The 19,402-nt window shown below is 44.3% G+C and overlaps 1 protein-coding gene and 2 long non-coding RNA genes across 7 annotated transcripts in view; 2 read left to right on the top strand and 1 right to left on the bottom strand.

Moving 5' to 3' along the window:
• The window catches only part of PCSK6 (proprotein convertase subtilisin/kexin type 6), a 109,772-nt gene that overhangs the window by 22,857 nt on the left and 67,513 nt on the right, over nucleotides 1-19,402 (top strand). For all 4 annotated transcript variants that reach the window (XR_014519049.1, XM_083475030.1, XM_083475031.1 and 1 more), the window contains exons 2-4: nucleotides 8,712-8,816; nucleotides 16,537-16,647; nucleotides 17,775-17,918. Coding sequence is in view for 3 of the 4 variants with exons in the window: in XM_083475029.1 (XP_083331155.1) it covers nucleotides 8,712-8,816; nucleotides 16,537-16,647; nucleotides 17,775-17,918 (360 nt within the window). In the remaining variant the exon portion in view is untranslated. The remainder of the gene's footprint in view (nucleotides 1-8,711; nucleotides 8,817-16,536; nucleotides 16,648-17,774; nucleotides 17,919-19,402) is intronic.
• LOC310693355 lies at nucleotides 2,921-5,228 on the top strand. The gene is made up of 2 exons (XR_014519121.1): nucleotides 2,921-3,588; nucleotides 4,086-5,228. It is a non-coding gene; the product is annotated as an uncharacterized lncRNA (long non-coding RNA).
• Nucleotides 4,082-13,415, bottom strand: LOC310693353. 2 transcript variants are annotated; one of them, XR_014519118.1, is made up of 4 exons: nucleotides 13,015-13,415; nucleotides 10,960-11,053; nucleotides 6,384-6,455; nucleotides 4,082-4,150 (listed from the first exon to the last, which is right to left on the bottom strand). It is a non-coding gene; the product is annotated as an uncharacterized lncRNA (long non-coding RNA). The 2 variants fall into 2 exon arrangements; XR_014519119.1 differs by lacking the exon at nucleotides 13,015-13,415 and having other exon boundaries at nucleotides 10,960-11,402.

The raw sequence follows: 19,402 nt of genomic DNA, 5'->3' as shown, positions 1-19,402 counted from the left end.
GCTTCTGAAACATTCAGCAGTCGAGACGTTCGAAAACTGAGGTTCCACTGTATCTGAAACACTAGAGCATGCCCTCCAACATTTCTCTGATGAAAATAGAGATGTCCTATTCCATCATCATAATAATAATTTTACTGCTTATACCCCACCCATCTGACTGGGTTGCCTCAGCCACTCTGGGTGGCTTCCAGCAAAATAAAAGGGTAATAAAACATGAAACATTTTTTTAAAAACTTCCTTATACAAGGCTGCCTTCAGATGGCTTGGGGGTCAGATAACTCCATACCCTCCAACATTTCTCCAATGAAAATAGGGGCGTCCTAAAGGAAAAGCGGGATATTCCAGGATCAGATAAAAAACTGGGATAGCTTCTGTAAATCTGGTACCATCCCTGTATAATAGAGACACTTGGAGGGTCTGCTAGAGAGCTGCTGTGGAGCAGACAACAGTGAACTACAGAGACAAATAATTTGACTAGGTATAGGACAGCTTGTTATTTAATATCTGAGCAGGGAACAGACAGGAGAGGTCCAAGATCACACCATGAGTTCCATGGCTAAGCAGAGATTGGAACTTTAGTCTCCCAGATCAGGGCCTAGTCCAGCGCTCTAACCACTACACCATCCTAGCTCTTTGCTGAGCATCCAGACAAGCCAGAGCCATTATCAACATTCTGGGGCACATATCAGCCAGGTAAAAGCACTTGAAAAGAGTGCAAATCAGAGCCAATGAAGGATGTGGCCAGAAAAATTTCAAGGGCCACAGAGAGAGGCCTGAAGGGCCGCATTCGGGCCCACGGTTTCCCATACCTGATTGTAAGATAAGGGGACATTCCAGAGGAAATCAAGCAAGAAGCTTCCTAGACAGATTTTGGAAGTGAATCTTGCCATTCAAACTGGGATAACTTCCCAGATACGTCTTCCTGGACCGGCAAGAAATCTTCCTTGGAAGATTTCGCCTGCTCACTAGGCCAAGAGAAGACATCCTTTGCCTGAAGGAAACTGTATTTCCATAGCTTAACTTGGTTTCTCTTTTCTTTCTTTTGCTTTTTGGTTTTGGCCTTGAATTCCTTTCCCTCTTCTGCCCCAACAGCTGCTTGTTTTCCTCTGCTCTTTCACTAGTGGTGCATTTCAAACCTTGCGTTTAGATTTTACAAATGACAAACACAGGGGACTGCGTAGCTCTTCGCGGGTGGCGGGGAATGTGAGTGCTTCCTTTGCCTTGCTTGTTTATGAATTTAATTTATACTAAAAATGAAGACCCCAGGGGTTGCAGATTAGTAATAGATTTAGAGGTTAGAACTAAATGAACATAATAAAGACTGGAAAATGTAAACTCTTAACAGCAGGGGGGAGGGGGAGAATACTGCAGGAAAGGGAAAAAATGACTACCCAGCAATGGGGATTGGAGATGGATGCTGGAGAGACATGCATTTGAATTGCAAACATCTGACGTAGTTTGGTCAGATATTTAATGCAGCTTGCACGTGCACACGCAAACTGTAATATCTGTATCGGGATGGCGAGCCCAGTTGTGTAATGGTCCAAGGTTGTGAGGGGAGGGGGGCATCAAAGTCCTGTTACTATTTGTGCAGCGGGGTCTGTGTATCCAGCATCCTAGAGCCATCCCATCAGTGTGAAAGGGGACCTTTTTAGCCACCCTGAGTTCCAAAACTAAGCATTTCAGAACACTGAAAACACAGAGGCTTCAGTTTTAAGAAAATGATGTGCAAGTTCTGTTATGTACAGTGGAAGACACAGCTTAAGTCACTCCAAAAGAAGGTAAGGGAGCACTCCATATCATTTGCCCACGTATGTGCATAGAAAACGGTAGATCTAGCTGAAAGATGACATGTGGATCAATGCATCGATAATAATAATAATTTTATACAATGGTACCTTGGGTTACGAACTTAATTGCTCCAGAGGTTCATTCTTAACCTCAAACCGTTCTTAACCTGAGGCACGCTTTTGCTAATGGGGCTTTCCGTTCTCATCCTGGGGCAAAGTTTGCAACCTGGAGCAATTACTTCCAGGTTCGCGGAGTTTGTAACCCGAAGCATTTGTAACCTGAGGTACCTCTGGTTAAGTACTTAATTCGTTCCAGAGGTCCGTTCTTAACCTGAAACTGTTCTTAACCTGAAGCACCACTTTAGCTAATGGGGCCTCCTGCTGCCGCAGCTCCAGAAACATCTGACCAAATCAGAGCACCTTGTTTCTGGGTTGCTTTAATCTGTTTGCAAAGAAGAGGAGTTTGGATTTGATATCCCGCCTTTCGCTCCCCTTCAGGAGTCTCAAAGCGGCTAACATTCTCCTTTCCCTTCCTCCCCCACAACAAACACTCTGTGAGGTGAGTGGGGCTGAGAGACTTCAGAGAAGTGTGGCTAGCCCAAGGTCACCCAGCAGCTGCATGTGGAGGAGCGGAGACGCGAACCCGGTTCCCCAAATTAGGAGTCTACCGCTCTCAACCACTACACCACACTGGCTAGTGAAAAGAGGGTTAGAGGTCCCCCTTTCAGTGTCAATTTTGCCACTGGTAAAAGGTGAGGTGATGGCGGTGCTGGGCTGGGAAGAGAGCCCTTAAAAGGTTTTTTTTTTTGTCCCTCTGATCTGCTTCTGGGGCTTGGGGTTATTTTTTTCTATTCCTGAGAAGTTTGAAAGGGTGGGGTGGGGTGGGGTGGACCTTGAAAGGCTTTCCATAAGTCCCACTGCCCCCATCCATGCTAGAACTCTAGATCTGAGTGGGGATGATAGGGTAAGGTAGTCTCTGTGTGCCCATGTGGCAAGCTTGTGGTTTGAATAGTATGCAGCCATTAGAGGATTCAGCACAATTCTTGGGCCCAAGAGGTTAGGCCCCTCTGATCTATGGCATAATCGAAAGAGGGTGATAAAAACATGTAGCTGATGATAGCAAAGGCAGGAGTAAACAAAACGACCTGGCAAAATCTTGCTAACAGAAATGCACAGATTTATCGTAGCTTCACAAAACATGGTGCTAAGTTGGTGCAAGGCATAAACAAGTTATGCCAGTCACAGCTGCTGCACGTGGCTGAAATGGCAGTCCACCAAAACGTCATTGCAATAGAAGTGGTGCTGGGAAACATGCAGAGACATGTTGGGAAGGGCGAAGGCTACTGGAAACCCAGTTGTGACGTACAAAGCTGGCAAGTTGGAGAGAGGCTTTAGAGTTGCAAGTTCTGTCGCAATGACTGGGGTTTCCCAGTAGGTGTAGGAAAGAGCATAGGATGCGGACTTAAACTAGGTCATGTTACTTGTTGATTAGGCTCAGTGGTGTCTGCTCTGACTGGCAGCAGCTTTCCAGGGTCTTGGGGAGAGGACTTTCCTTATCATTTAGTACCTGATCCTTGCCGCAGCCATCGTAACAAGGGCAAAGGGTTAAGCTCACTTGCACTCGCACCCAAGGCCCAGTCCAAGGTTCTCTCTCACTCTCTCTCTCTCTCTCTCTCTCTGTGTATGCATGTGCACCTGCCATTTACTTAAAAACCACTAGATCAGTTGCTCCTTGTGTGAATGTTCCTCAGTTAGATCACCTCCTGTAGACCCTGGTATTCTCTCCTAGATGTCGTAGGTCAGGGGTCAGCAACCCGCGGCTCCGGAGCCACATGTGGCTCTTTTACACCTTTGCCGCGGCTCCGGGGCGGATACTAGCGAGGGGAGGAGGCGCATTGTGCACCCCGACACTCCCCACTGTGGCGGGTGCTGTACTGGCTGTGACGTCACATGGGGGTGGTGCGTGCGTTAGTCACGCACCGTCCCGACGTTACCTTCCCGTCTGCTACATTGTAAGGGGCATGTATGCTGGTCACTGCATTGAAAGGGGGCATGTACGCTGGTCACTGTTTTGAAGGGGAGTGAAGAACACACACACACACAAAAAGGTAACTTGTTAATGTTTATTTCTATGAGGAAGAGTAATTCTGAGGGGTCAAACAAAGAAATAATTAAAAAAAGTGACAAAAAAGTTATTTTTATAATGACGAGTTTTGCGGCTCCCAGTTTTTTTTCCCTTCGGAAACGGATCCAAGTGGCTCTTTTTGTCTTAAAGGTTGCAGACCCCTGACGTAGGTAATAGATCAGGCCAGTGGCGCATCTAGTCTAGCATTCTGTACTCACAGTGGCCGATGAGATGCCTTTGGGAAAACCACAAGCAGAACTTAAGCATAACAGCCCAACTGCCCTGTTTTAAGTGGGGCATCCTGGATTGACAGAAGCCACCCCGGCTTCTGATTCTATTCCCTGATGTCCCGTTTTGGCTCACCTTGTTCCTGCGCACCACCCACTCCTCTTCTTCTTCCGGACCCAGATACCTGGAAGACCACCTCCTCCCCAACTGACCCCCTTCAGGTGTTTGGATCAGCAGAAGGGGCCTGGTTTTGACCTGCAGCAGAAGTATATGCCATACAAATGGACTTAAGTCAGTGCACAATGATATGCCCTCCAAATAGATGCCACTGAAAAGGACTCCATGAGTTCGGCAAGTCATTTGGAGCACATCCTCTGTAACCATTGTTCATCTTTTGGATGGGTGGAAGTGTTGCTGAACATAATCTGCCTGGGATTTTGGAAATTTACTGCTGGTTGGAATTGTTAAGACTTAGGTGGATGGATTATAAGATTGATGTGGTGTAAGGCAACTTCATAGATCCATCTGAAGTTACTGGTACACTTTGTTTTTCCTAAACCTCTTTTTTAATTTTGGTTTTTATTGCTTCCTATCCTCCTGGTTAAATATAGATGTTTCTTATTTATAATCTCCACTTTCCAGAGAGGAGAAGCCAAGTCTAAGCAAGAGCAAAACTTGCTTCTGAAACTATATAGTGATGGTTCTTGGCACATATGAATTGTCTTCTATCTGGGCCGGTGTCTCTGATATTTATGTGGTTTCTTAAAAGAGGAACACCATACTTTACATGGGCCAGAAGCCTTCTGGTTGCTCTGTAGCAAAATAATAATAAAACAAACCAAGAGATGGATAATTCTGGTGCGAACAATGTCTCTTATGAAAATAGAACAGCTTTCAGTCTGATTTGCCTCATTTCCCTTTTTGGAGTTGTGAAAAGATTAGAGCTGCAATGTTTAGTAGAGCAATTGGATATATGCAGTGCTTTTTTCTTAAAAAATGTTTAGGGGTACTCTCATTAGGACTCAAGAAAATCACCATTTTATAGTTCAGATCGGGGAAAAAGAAATACGAAGTACAATACAAAAGTACAAAGATTCACAAAAAGTTTAGGGGTATGCGTCCCCCAAGAAAAAAAGCACTGGATATACCAATGTAAGAAACAGGCTGCTTCAGAAAGTGGTAGTTTCTCTTTTACTGTAAATATTTAAGTATCCACACCATATGTTCAAAACATCATACGTTGACTCTTTCTTATTTTTTTATAGACAAAAAAGATCCCTCTGTCATTAACAGAAAAAAATTACAAATATCCAACACAGGCAGGAGACAATGTTATATTAGAGTCAACGGCATAAACCTCAAAACTTGCGCATTTCAACCACTGTCGACCTTATAAAGAAATGTATACGGTCACAAAAAAACCAGTCAAAATAGCATTGTTCTTGGAGAAGCAATTCACGCAGTAAAATATACATTATGCATTGAAGGTTATTTATTTTATTTTAATTCTCATTATTTATAATTTATAATTCATTAGTTGCCTAATATTGCAACATCTGGGTCCGTGCTTCCCAAACATTTCTGGGGCACATTCCAGCCAGGCAAAAACACGCAAGGAGGATGTGAAGCAGGGTGCATGGAGGGTGTACCTTGGGGAGAGCCCTAAGGGGCTCCTAGAGAGTCCTGGAGGGCCATGTCCTGCACCCCACCCCAGAGGTTCCCATCTTTGACTTAGGGGGTCTGTGGGAGTGTACAGGCTGCTGTGCTGAGCTAAGCCAAGGTTTGGTTTAGCACAGGGGTCAGCAAACTTTTTCAGCAGGGGGCCGGTCCACTGTCCCTCAGACCTTGGGGGGGGGGCAGACTATATTTTGAGGGGGGGGGATGAACAAATTCCTATGCCCCACAAATAACCAAGAGATGCATTTTAAATAAAAGGACACATTCTACTCATGTAAAAACACGCTGATTCATGGACCGTACGCGGGCTGGATTTAGAAGGCGATTGGGCCGGATCTGGCCCCCCGGCCTTTGTTTGCCTACCCATGGTTTAGCCTGTTTTCTGAACCAGGGCTTGCGGCTAAGCCCTTTCCTCACTAACCATAAGCTGTAACCTTGCTCCTCTTGGGGAGCCTGCATACTTCTGTATGTCCCACTAAGCCACTGTTTGGCTTTGCGTGATGTACAAACCAAGCCAATATAAATGAAGATTTAACATGCCTGAGCAAACAAGGAAGCCTTACCTTGGCGCTGAAAAGACTGTAATGTTGGTGCCAGTCTTCTGAAATGGAGCCTGTTGCAACATGCATGCATATCTAAAAATAAGTATAGAAAAATAAGTATTTTCCTCTTCTTCTGCACTACAGTATTGGTTTATTTCTTCCAATACAGATTTAAGCAGAATTAATCATAGGCACTTTAGTGAATTCATCAAATACGGCTTTAATCAAGTGATAGCTCTAGGAAAGATGGCTCATAACAACTTGATTCTTATTTTTTAAGGAAGAGGCTGTATTTGGCTTGATTCTGACATGTGCCAGTGGTTTTCTCCCCATTGAGTTAAATTTGTGATTGACAGCACAGTCCCAACCATGGCTACTCAGAAGTAGGTCCTATTGAATTCAGTGGGGTTTGCTCCCAGCTGATTGGAATAGGATTGCAGACTAATTCTCTTAAACCAAGGCGGGGGAACCTGGGACTCTCCAGTTGTTGCTGGACTACAAATCCCATCACTCCTAGCCATTGGCCGTGCTAGCCAGGATAACAGCACCTGGAGGGCCAAAGTTTCCCCGCCAGGAGACATTTGCAGGGAAATCGCAGCCGTCACTTTTGCAGCTGCCTGTATCTGGAGACCTTGAGCATCGTCTTGGCAGCATCACCAGATGCTGCACTTCATTGTACATTTTGTCAGAATAAGTGCAGCAGGCGCTGCTGCCCTGGCACAGCCGCACGGCTCTTCGCCTGCATGACGTGTGTGCACCTGTGAAGGGCAGATGGTTTCCTGAGGATTTTGGTTCCAAGAACTCTGGAGGCTGTTTTGGACCAGGCACATTCTGTTGCTATTAAGGCGGGTGGAGGGGAGGCCGTATGCATTTCGGAAGTGCAGTTTTCACATTTTATCTTTGGCCCATATGGTGAGCAGGAGATAAGAGACCCTGAGCTCATTCACATATGCCTTTAACCAGAAGTGGAGACAGATGGGTCATGCAACTGAGATTCTGCTCTGGAAGAGGTGTAGCTCAGTGCTTTGCATACAGAATGCCCCAGGTTGCATGCAGAAGCCCTCTAGCTTCTCCAATACCTTAGTCTGAAACCTTGGAGAGAGATGCCAGTCCGTGCCAACAAAAGCAAGCCAGGTGAAACAATGGTCTGATTTAGGGCTTGTGCACACTTTTGCTTTTGTCCTGAGCTTAGAAAGCATGGGTCTGGTTACGGTATTTTTCTGAGCAGTTTCCCCATGCTTTCTAGGCATGGATCTGAGTGGTTCTGACTTTGCCACACCATGCCATCCCCCCCCCCCGATAAACCTGAGATTCAGGTGCTAAATCAGAACAAATGATGATCCACGGAAAACTTGATTGCCATTTGTTCCGATTCAGCACTAAAACGTGGGTTTTCCCCCTAGGGAAAGTAGCGGTGGAAGTGTGGAGGAGCCCTTAGTGAACCAGGGCTCAGCCAGATCCCTTTGCTCCCATCTTTGATACTGCCCACATTTTGATATGATGATAAACCATGCCTACTCTGCCTCCTTCCTCCTTGGCATGACTGCAAGGCGGGGTGTGATGTTTAATTAATTACACGTGACAAACTCTGGTTAATGTTAATTCTGTTCTGCTTGAAAAAAGTCCGCTGTAGTTGTGAAGCTGGCTTGTTTCAATAAACTGTAGCTAACGTTAACCACAGTTTGAGGTGTGCATGTAACACTAAAATGTGGCTAGTTAAAATTACCTAATCCTTATGTAGCCAAAATGAGGCCATCCACATAGAAAAGGGGGAGATATTGTTTTGCAGAATTCAGAGGCGAAAACTGAAAGGTGTGGAAAATGCAAAAGCAGCCAATAAGGATTGTTCTTGTTGAGTGGCCTTGGAATGCTGATGGACTATTGGTGGGAGAGGTAGATGGAGTTGGAATGGGAATGGAATGGAGTCTCCTGGAGCCGAGCTTGGAAAGTTGATACCCTGAACAGGAGCTTCCCATCCTGCAATGTTTTGAAGGTCCCACTTGAACTCTGAATTCTCTTTTCTGGAGGGTAAGCTGCTGGCAAGGGCTGTCTTCACCTTGTTCTGCCTGTGAGCTTCCTAGTGGTATCTAGTTGGCCACTGGTGGAAGAAGAGATGGACACTTGGTCTGACCTCTGCAGAGGCTGTTTGAATGCCTCCTGGCGACCAAATGCGTAAGAGGTTTAGCTGTGCGAAATGAGCATCTTTGGTTGCTTGTTGAAACTTTTCCTGCCCGAACTGAATTGCATTCCTTCCTGGTTCTAGTGTGCTGTGAAAGAACATGGCAGCTGTTCCTTATGGTCCTCATTGCCTCCTGTCCTGACACCTGTTCTCTATATTGCTCATTGCAGATTGGCAGCCTGGAAGACTATTACCACTTTCACCACAGCAAGACGATTAAAAGGTCAACGTTCAGCAGCAGAGGCCCACACAACTTCCTCAGAATGGATCCAAAGGTACAGCAGGAAGCTACTGGTGTCAGGTCTACTTTGCAGACTTGTCTTGCATTAGCAAGGGGAAGTTACAAAAGGCAAAGGGAACTCGGTGAAAGCCCAAAGTACGCTTGGCGGGAAATCACCTTTTTTATTTAACTAGCTTTTGGGTGTGTGGGTATGTGTCCTTAAAACCAGCAAGATTAAATATATGATTACCATAATCCCAGAGTTAAAGGTAGGCAGCATGAAATGATGATGGTATATATCCCCAAATATATTGCCTATGAAGCCCCTTAGGCAAATGCCATCTTGGCAGGGGCATCATTGGGTCAACCTTGATGGGCTACACCAATGATAGTCAACATGGTGCCCTCCAGGTGATGTTGGACTCCAACTCCCATAAGCCCCACCTCACATGGCCAGTGGTCAGGAACGATGGGAGTTGTAGTCCAGTATCTTCTGGAGGGCACTGCTTTGGCTATCCTTGCAATATGCCTGCCTGCAAACTATACTCTCCAGAAGTCCGTGCAAATGAAAGTCAAACGAAAGCTTAACCCACCATAATGGCGGATGTTTTGCTAGACTATAAGATTGGGATAACAGTGGGCCCCTAGGTTTTGCAGGGCAACTTTATGTGGGGTTTACTTTACGTCATTTATTTGTATTTGCTTCAGTTTGTAGTACAGTGCTGTAAGTTGCCTTGAGGGGACATTCCTCTCTACAAAAGCCCTTTTAGTTGGCAGAATGAAAGCTTTCCTCTGGGCCAGAACCATTTTAGTGGATGATTAAAACTGGGGGCATGAAACTTGTGTACAGACATTGGGCCTACCCTGAAACAGTGTCATATAGAATGCATTTTGTTCCAGTGTGCTGGCTGGGCCCCATTTTTATCCAAGGTGGCAGGCTGAACCTTTCGAAACTGCATTTGATTTTTTGATTCTGCAGAACACTGATTATGAAGGCTGCTGGTCTACAATACAGCAGAGAATGGTGCTCTCCGACCAATTCCGTATTGCCAAATGTAGCTTCCAGACGTGTGCACATACAGCAAACAAATCAACCCATGTGCCTTCCCATTCAAATATTTGAACTTATTCGCTCACTGTCTAACAAGCTGTAGATAATTCTTGAATGTGCGCCCATATTGCATCAATAATAGTTGACGATGGCGTGGGATTTGGGGGGTGGGTGGAAGAAAGAACAAGAATAAACAAACTGCAAGTGTCTGAACATCCCACCAATTGCGAGAAAAACGGGTGGCTGGTGGTTTTTTTGGTGTTCTAATTAAGTTTTTGAGCCCTAGGGGAGCTAGGGCGAGGGAAGGGTATGAATCTATATCTGAAATGGAAAAGCACGCATTTTAAATTAGTCTACTTGATGCAAACCAAATGGTTTTTTTAAAATTTAGTCTATTTACCTAGTCGTATTGATTAATACGGCATGCATACCAGACATTTAAAGACCCTCCCCCCAAAAAAAAGAATAATGGAGAAATGTGATTTCTTAAGGGTGCTGGGAATTGTAGCTCTGTGAGACGTAAACTACGGTTTCCAGGATTCCTTTTTTGGGGTGGGGTGGGGATGCACTTCAGATGTATGGCATGTATGCAACCTAACAGTTTTCAAAATAGAGCACTGCTGTATTTTGGGCGCTTGGAGCTAGGCTGGATTCGTAATCCATGCCTTGGTGTTCTCCCTTAGCAGATCACTTGGGAAGTGTTTTGCTACTTGACTGGTATACCTAATGTGTATGCATGAATATGCTAATAGTGGTGCTAAAGCAAGCCTTTAAACAAGTCATGCCGCCTTGAATTTAACTGGAAAAGATGGAACTGCATAACTTAGCGATTTGGGGGGGTGCGTGCGTTGTTTTTAAAAGTTTAAAGCTCCTAGTCAACTAAGTGACTTGGTGCTTTTAAAGCTGAAAACTTCTCAAGTTTATTTTTGTTTTTATATAAATCTGTATCCTATTTCAGAGGCTCCCTGAACTGGGCGATCTTTTGCCAATGAAACTTGGTAGATCAAGTGGCTTTTCCCACAAGCTTTGCAGTTTGTCTCTTTCAATTTACCTAGACTTCCTTGATGAAGGGAGGAGAAAATGTTCTCAGAAATGTGTGGAACTTGTTAGCTTTAAAATATTAGGAAATGTCTCTAGTGCTACTTACTTCTTTTTTTCCAGGTCAGTTGAATCAAGTTCTGAGGGTGGGGCACGGCATCTATATCCCACAAGTTCTATTGTAGGGCCAAGCTGTTGCAATACTGCATATAGACACAGAAAGCAAACACAGTTGGGGATATCTGTTAGGGCAGCTGATCGTAATGCTAAAAAGCACCAAAAACCTTCAGATTTCTGACAGGCGTGATGAAAAAAGAAGAAGAGTTTGGATTTGATATCCCGCTTTATCACTACCCGAAGGAGTCTCAAAGCGGCTAACATTCTCCTTTCCCTTCCTCCCCCACAACAAACACTCTGTGAGGTGTGTGAGGCTGAGAGACTTCAGAGAAGTGACTAGCCCAAGGTCACCCAGCAGCTGCATGTGGAGGAGCGGAGACGCGAACCCGGTTCCCCAGATTACGAGTCTATCGCTCTTAACCACTACACCACACTGGCTCTCAAGAAGAGGGAACTAGGAGGGAAGAGGAAAGCAAGCAAATACTGGTATCAGTTATTAGAGCAGGGGTGGTAAACCTGTACACACCATAGGTCAATATTGGGCCCGAATTGGCCCATGTAGCTATTTCCCATAAATCATGCCCACCTGTCCACTGCTGGGTGACATCAGCTTCACCAGCACATTCCCTGCAGCCAGCAGGATTGAACCCTCCACTCATACTTGTTCTAGAAAATCTTGCTCAGTTTGGCTGTGCCCTCAGGCACCTGTAAATTGTGACCCCACCCCCAAGGGTGGAGAGATAAGAAGCTGACCTGCAGGCCAGAAAAAGTTTCCTGCCTCTATAACTGATCTTATAGTGACCCGCTGGAATGGCCACCCAGATGACGGGAGACCAGATGACCACTGGCCCCAGATGATGCAACGGGTCAGCTTTGCTTGCAGATGGAAGCATTTCTGGAAGAGCTATCTATTACTGCTCTTTCTAGTAATGATCTCAGCTGGTGAGTGGCAATGGGAAGCCGCCCAGAGCAGCTAGGGCAACCCAGTCAGATGGGCGGGGTACAAATAATTTAGCCAAAAGAAGAGTAGGATGTAATAAGGCATTGTTTTTCCATCCCGCCTTGTGGTCTTTGGATTCAGTGCTGTTTTCGTTCCACTGCATTTAGTCTTCTGCCAAAAGCTACATTATTTGTCCCGCTGTTGGCCATGGCAAGATTACATCATTATGTTACCCTATCCATGTCAATGCAAAGAAAACACCGTGAACAGATTGTTTGTGGACTGAAAGGGACAACAACTGATCATATTTGCTGGATTAATTTTTGTTCTGGACATGGGGGCAATTTCTACTCCTGTTTCCATTGGAATTTTGCAGCATCCCTAGTGAGGAGAGTGGGGGGTGGAACTGGTGTCCTTTTCCTTTCCCCACCCCCCGGAGAATTGTGGGAAGAAAATAATGCCCAAACAGCCATCTTTCCCTTGTCATTTACATGCAATGAATTGCAAAAGCCTAAAAGCATCAAATCGGATGATCGTTCTACATGCTATTCTGCTGCATCTTCTGTGTTGGAAAATCATAACAAATAAAGACATCCCAAAGGGATACCCTTCATTAGCATTACATCATGATGAGGGCATCTTGTTTTAATGACTAGGCTGAAGTTTTAGTCAAGGTTCTGGGTTGGATCGGCTTGGCATTTTCGTTGTTTTCCCTCAAGTGAATTGAATCACTTTCCTGGTTTATACGTGTCTCGGCCTGCGTCTTGCAACATTTAGGCAGGGTTGGAAGTAGCCCAATAAACCAGCATGCCAATTAGCAAAATGCAATTAGCCATGCAAGATTTCGTTCACTTCCCAGTGGGCGTCGCTACGGATGCATCTGGAGGCAGTGCCGGATCTACACATTTTGCCGCAGGGGGCAGAAGTCTGTACGGTCTGCTACCCCTTCTCTTGCAGATTCACATCCTCCCCTCCATCACCCCTGCGCTGCCCCATGGGATTCTGCCACCCAAGGCAGCTGCTTCAGCCTGCCTCATGGGCGATCGGCCCCAATGGGCACCAGCCTCCCCTGGAACTCTCTCCCTATGGAGGTGCATCTTGCCTCACCTTTTTATAGCTTCAGGCGTCTGGCCAAGGCTCGTCTTTTTGGGGGGACATTTTGAGGAGGAGATATGAGGTTGTCGCTGCTGTCAGTAACTGTCAGTCAGTGTGGGCCTGCTCAGTCTTCCTTACACACAACAAAATTCAAAGCCACCATCTCTTGTTCTGCATTTATTTACAGTGGTACCTCAGGTTAAGTACTTAATTCATTCCGGAGGTCCGTTCTTAACCTGAAACTGTTCTTAACCTGAAGCACCACTTTAGCTAATGGGGCCTCTTGCTGCTGCCGCACCGCCGGATCATGATTTCTGTTCTCATCCTGAAGCAAAGTTCTTAACCCGAGGTACTATTTCTGGGTTAGCAGAGTCTAACCTGAAGCGTATGTAACCCGAGGTACCACTGTATTACATTTTTACCTTGCCTCTTCTCCAAGGAGCTCAGAGCGGCGCACACAGTTTAACTCCTCAACTTCACGTTTATCTTCTCAACAACCTTATGAGATGCTTCTTAGGTTATGGGGTTATAATCCAAAATGCGGCTGCCAGATCAGTGACTGGGAGCGGCCGCCACGGCCATATAAAACCCATCTTGAAAGACCTACATTGGCTCCCAGTATGTTTCTGAGCACAAATCAAAGTGTTGGTTCTGACCTTTAAAGCTCTAAATGGCCTCAGCTCTGTATACCTGAAGGAGCCTCTCCGCCCCTCTCATTCAGCCTGGACGCTGAGGTCCAGCTCTGAGGGCCTTCTGGTGGTTCCCTCGCTGCGAGAAGTGAGGTTACAGGGAACCAGGCAGAGGAAGGCCTTCTCAGTAGTGGAACCTGCCCTGTGGAATGACCTCCCATCAGATGTCAAGGAGATTAACAACTATACAACCTTTAGAAGACATCTGAAGGCAGCCCTGTAGTGGGAAGTTTTTATTATGTTTCTGTAATTTATTATGTTTCTGTAATTCTGTGTTTATTATGTTTCTGGAAGCAGCCCAGAGTGGCTGGGGCAACCCAGTCATATGGGCAGGGTACAAAAAAATGGAATTATTACTATTATCAGTGGTAGTATTCATATTATTAGTATTATAAGGTAGTGACTAGCCCAGTGTCACCCAGTTGGCTTCATGGCTGACTGGGGATTTGGACCTGGGTCTTCCTAGTCCTAGTCGATCACTGTAACCACTACGTCACACTGCCTCTGCTTTGTTGTTGGACATGAACCCCACTCCCTATCTGTGAAGCTGGTACCCAAGGGGTGTTGGGCTGAGAGAAGGTTTACGTAACGTATCCACCGCCTCTGGCCAAATGGAAGAAGGGGACAGCAGTAAGTCCTAATAGGTCAAGTGGTTTTCCTTGCCAAATAAAACCTTCTGGGTTAGGCTTGTATGCTAGGCCTGATTAATTAGACAATTGTGAGTGCCTTTTAGCAGACTTCAGACTGCCTTTGCTTTGTACTGTACTAACCATCAATTTTCCCAGTCCCATCCTGCTCCCCAGCTTGACAGGAGCTGTGTGTCTTGGCAGGAAATAACCTAGACAAGTGTATTATGGAAATACTATATTATTCTCATCATCTTAAACAACATTAAGAGAGAACCCCCAAACCCTGCTTTTAACGCCCCCCATCAATCCTTTGAGGTTTCTTATATTTCTAAGCTTCTGAGGCTTGAAGGGGTGAAAGTGCCGATAATCCTTTAAAACAATAACTCAAGAGTTGGTTGAGCACATTAAATGTGTGGTTCACGTTGTTTCTCAGCTCTTGTGTTTCAAAAGGTCACAACCGGCCTTCCCCCACCCAGGGATTCCTATTTATTATTACAGAAACTTTAGGCTAATCCGTGTGTCGGAAATGTTCTCCCTTGCTGAGAATCCACTTCAGATCCTTTGACTCCCCTCGGGGATTCTTCCTACCTTGGAGACTAATCCCAGATTTTCATGACTCCATTCCTTGATGAAACTGTCCTTGTAAGAAGCTGGGGATGTGGAGGATTAATTCTCTTATGTACTTGAGCAGGGAAGTTTGCATTAATTCAGTGGAGTTGTATTATAATTCCGATCTGTTCCGATGAATAAACATTTGCTTTAAACCTCATACTTTTGGTATACAGCATGCCTATAATCTAATTTATCTTGTTAATGTTCTGTGGAGGGGTCTGTACAGCTGTGGAACATCTGCTCTATCAAAAGCTACTTCAGAGCAAAGGGGAGCATTCTAGAATTTTTATCTCGACTTTTGTTATCAAAACTCACTGAGGCCCTTTTAACCGACTTTCATTTTTCTTCTGTGGCGTGTGTTTGAAGTAGGGTTTTTTTGTTTTGTTTTTTGTTTTGGCTCTAAGCACCCGCTGCTCTAAGAATTACGTTGGTGCTTCTTTGTACTGGGATTTGTTTAGGTTTAAGAAGAGAAACCCATTAAAAAATGGCAAAAACCAGAAAAAGGCAGACGGTTACTTAGAAAAACAATATTCACAGGATGAGGAATTATTCATGTGCTTGAAACTGCTTTTAATTAGATAAATGGCCTTGATGTCTAGTGTCATTCTGATGAGGTTAAGATAGGCACCTCAATAAAATGGAAAGGCGTTTTCATTCCAGGCAATGAAGGCAAAGGAAGAGAGCACTTTCTGTGGCGAATTTTTGTAGAATTCCCTACCTCTAGTAGGCCCACCAGACCTCTTTTGTTGTTTTGAACAGATTAGTAGCAAACAGTTTTTGGTGCTGTTAGGGCTTGTGGGTAGGCATGAATAAGTTAGGCTTTGTTAATTAGTTAGGTTCATGAAAAGAAAAGAAAATTCTCGAAGGTTTATTGCTCGTAGCATAAGAGTACAAGAATAGTTAAATCAAACAGAATAGAGAAAAGCCTGGGTCGAATTATTCCCAAGAACAATACAGTATTAAGATAGGGAGATTAATGCAACAAAATTATATCTCTATATATTTTGCTTGCAAAATCGTCATACTGTACACAAAAAAAGCCTATAAGTCTAGACAAAGTCAAGTTTCAAAACAACAGATACTGATTAATTCAATTGGAGAAAATGTTGTTAGTTCGTATTGAATGCTTGTTGGGTGAAAAAAGATGCATATTAGGTTGTTAGGTTCATTTTTGATGTTTTAAGGTTGTGTGCATTTGTATGCATATTATTACTTTCAACAACCTGGATGATACACAACGTTAGTGAGAGTCAGAGTAGACCTAATGTAGAGGGCATTGATTTCAATGGAACTTCTTTTGATATGATGTGTTTTCATAATCTGGGCATCCCATTTTTCTGATTTGTGCCGCCTTGTTTAATTGCCAGAAAGAACAATTTGAATGCTTCCTTTATTGTATTTTTAATGTTACAATTTATTCTCTTAATCTTTGTGAGCGTATGTTGTTGGCTGGTCGTACAAACAGAGTTAATAAGCAATTTGTGAGCCATATGGCAAGAACTGGGATTTAGATGTCAAAGCAAACAAATATTTTCTTATTGATGCTGCTGTTAAAAAAACCCAAGCATTCCTGTGAAACACTGCTATTTAAATTTTTTTTCTAGGTAAGGTGGCTGCAACAACAGGAAGTTAAACGAAGGGTCAAAAGACGCGTTCGGCGTGACCACCATTTTGTTTCCTTCAATGACCCACTCTGGCCTGAAATGTGGTACATGGTAACTATACATTCACTCTGTGTGTGTGTGTGTGTGTGTGTGTGTGTGTGTGTCTGTTTGTTTGTTTTCGTATTATGCATATTTTGGGAATCTTGTAAAAGTCTTTTGGCATCACAGAATCACACATTCCCTCCACCCCCTTCCTCTGCTTTTCAGGAGTGGCAAGACTGTGAGGGTGAATGTGTGTCCTAACGTGGCCCTCCGAGCTTCTGTATCTGGCCCTTGCAACTCTATACCTCCTCTTCCCAGTTTGTGCTGCATTAACACGGCAGTTTATTCATTCTTACTTGATTCCAGAAAAAGTGGCTATTTATCTTTAAAAATATATTTTATTCATTGAAAATCAGGATAGTGTATACAAAATACTCTAGATCAGCAGAATGCAGTCAATAAATTCAGCCTGATACAATATCACACTTTATACACATTGCCTTTTAGAAAAGATACAAAGAAGAAAAATAAAAAAGGAAAAAAAACTAACAAATAAAACTACCGACATAGTAAGCAGGCTTAAGTACAAATTAAAAATAATCGTAACGTAAATGTCGACCCAGGTCAATTTCCCATTTTGCTCATAGTATTTCTTATATATAATAATAGGATGTGAAACCTAATCTTAGATGCTTCAAAATGCTTAGATTTGTGTGCATTAAGTTGGGTTACAAGTTAAAAACCTAAGCAGCTGGTTTTGAAGACTTGGCTAGTTGCTGTTTACAAGGCTGACTTCGATTGATGGACAGAGCACATCACAAGGCTGGATGAGACATTTAAACCTCCCCTGAGCTTCTAGGAGTAGCCTTGGCAAGAATGACCAATCCACTGAATTTGGCTTTCTGCCCAGGAAGCTGTCTTACACTGAGTTAGACCATTGTTCCATCTGATTCAGTACTGCCTACACTGACTGGCAGCAGCTCTCCAGGTTTTCAGACACGGTTCTCTCCAAGCCCTACCTGGAGATGCCAGGAGTTGAGCCTGGGAGCTTCTGCATGCAAAGCTGATGCTCCACCACTGAGCTACAGCCCTTCCCCTATCCTAGCTTTTAAACTTGCTTGTTTAGCCGTGCGGAGTGTTGCTTGCTGGTCTGTGTGAGGAAGAAACGGCTAACCGACTGCTGCCTTCGCCCTCAGCACTGCGAAGACAACAACAGCGACTGTAGGTCAGAAATGAACGTCCTAGCAGCCTGGCAGAGAGGATATACTGGCAAAGATGTCGTGGTGACCATTCTCGACGATGGCATAGAGAAGCACCACCCTGATCTTGTGCAGAACTATGTAAGTAAAGCTAGAGACCTTTGGATCACCTCTTTTACACTAGCCCTCAAGACCACAGTCCTATACAGTGGTACCTCAGGTTAAGTACTGAATTTGTTCTGGAGGTCCGTACTTAACCTGAAACTGTTCTTAACCTGAAGCACCACTTTAGCTAATGGGGCCTCCTGCTGCTGCCGTGCCGCCAGAGCCGGATTTGTGTTCTCATCCTGAAGCAAAGTTCTTAACCTGAAGCACTATTTCTGGGTTAGCGGAGTCTGTAACCTGAAGTGTATGTAACCTGAAGCGAATGTAACCTGAGGTACCACTGTACAATGGTGTTTGGAAGTGAGTCCTATTGAATGTGCTTCTGAGCAAAGGTGGCCTCAGGTGGAAATTGGTAACTTGGGCTTTGATTTGATTTTAGCTGGAATGGCAGTTATTGCTTTGGGATGGAAAGAAAAGGCCAAATGGAATATGGAGAAATGGAATGATTATGTTTTTGAATACGTACAATCAGAAATATTCGCACAGATAGTGGCAGAGGATAGATGAGAAAATAAATGTCAAAGAATCACAAATAAATGGGCATTTTACAGGAACTGGATAGAAAGAGGGGAAGCCAACCCTAACATACAAACTCGAATGAACAGACTGTATACATGGATAAAGATATGAAGAAGGAAGGCCTGACTGGAGGTGGGGAGGGCTGGAGTGGGGAGGGAAAAAAGTAAACCGGATGGTATTTTGAATTGATTTTGTTATGTAAGCCTTTTTTCAAAAACCATATATATCAATGTTATGTAGTTATGCATTGTAGTATGAATGAATTTTGTTTTGTATTCTTTGTTTTATAGAATACATATAATAATGTTACGTTACTAAGCAAATTTAATAAAACAGAAAAAAAACCTTGGGCTTTGATTCAGTTATGTTCTGCATTGACAGCAGACTGCCTATGGGCCACAAAGAATCATAGAACTGTAAAGTTGGAAGGGACACTGTGGATCATCTAGTCCTCCAACCCCCTGCAAAGCAGGAATACGCAGCTGTCCCATCCAGGGATCGAACCTGCAACCTTGGTGTTATCAGAACCATGATATTTGAATAAATCAAGGGCATGGGAACCTGTGGCCTTCCAAATGCTATTGGACTCCAGGGGTCAGCAACCTTTTTTAGCCATGGGCTGGTCCACTGTCCCTTGGACCTTGTGGGGGACCAAACTATATTTTGAAAAAAATATATGAACAAATTCCTATGCCCCACAAATAACCCAGAGATGCATTTTAAATAAAAGGACACATTCTACTGTCCTTTTACACGCTGATTCCTGCACCGTCCGTGGGCCAGACTGAGAAGGCGATTGGGCCGCATCTGGCCTCCAGGCCTTAGGTTGCCTACCCCTGATCTAGATTATCAGAAAGACTGACTTAAGGGCATTAAGAAAGGAACCCTGTTGGTCTTCCCAGGCACCCTCCAGCAACACCCTCCACCCTTCAGAAGCAGAG

This window comes from Podarcis liolepis (genome assembly GCF_965112155.1).
Source record: "Podarcis liolepis genome assembly, chromosome: 14".
Lineage (NCBI taxonomy): Eukaryota > Metazoa > Chordata > Lepidosauria > Squamata > Lacertidae > Podarcis > Podarcis liolepis.
The sequence above is the reverse complement of the archived record's forward strand: the minus strand, read 5'-3'. Positions and strand labels throughout refer to the sequence as shown.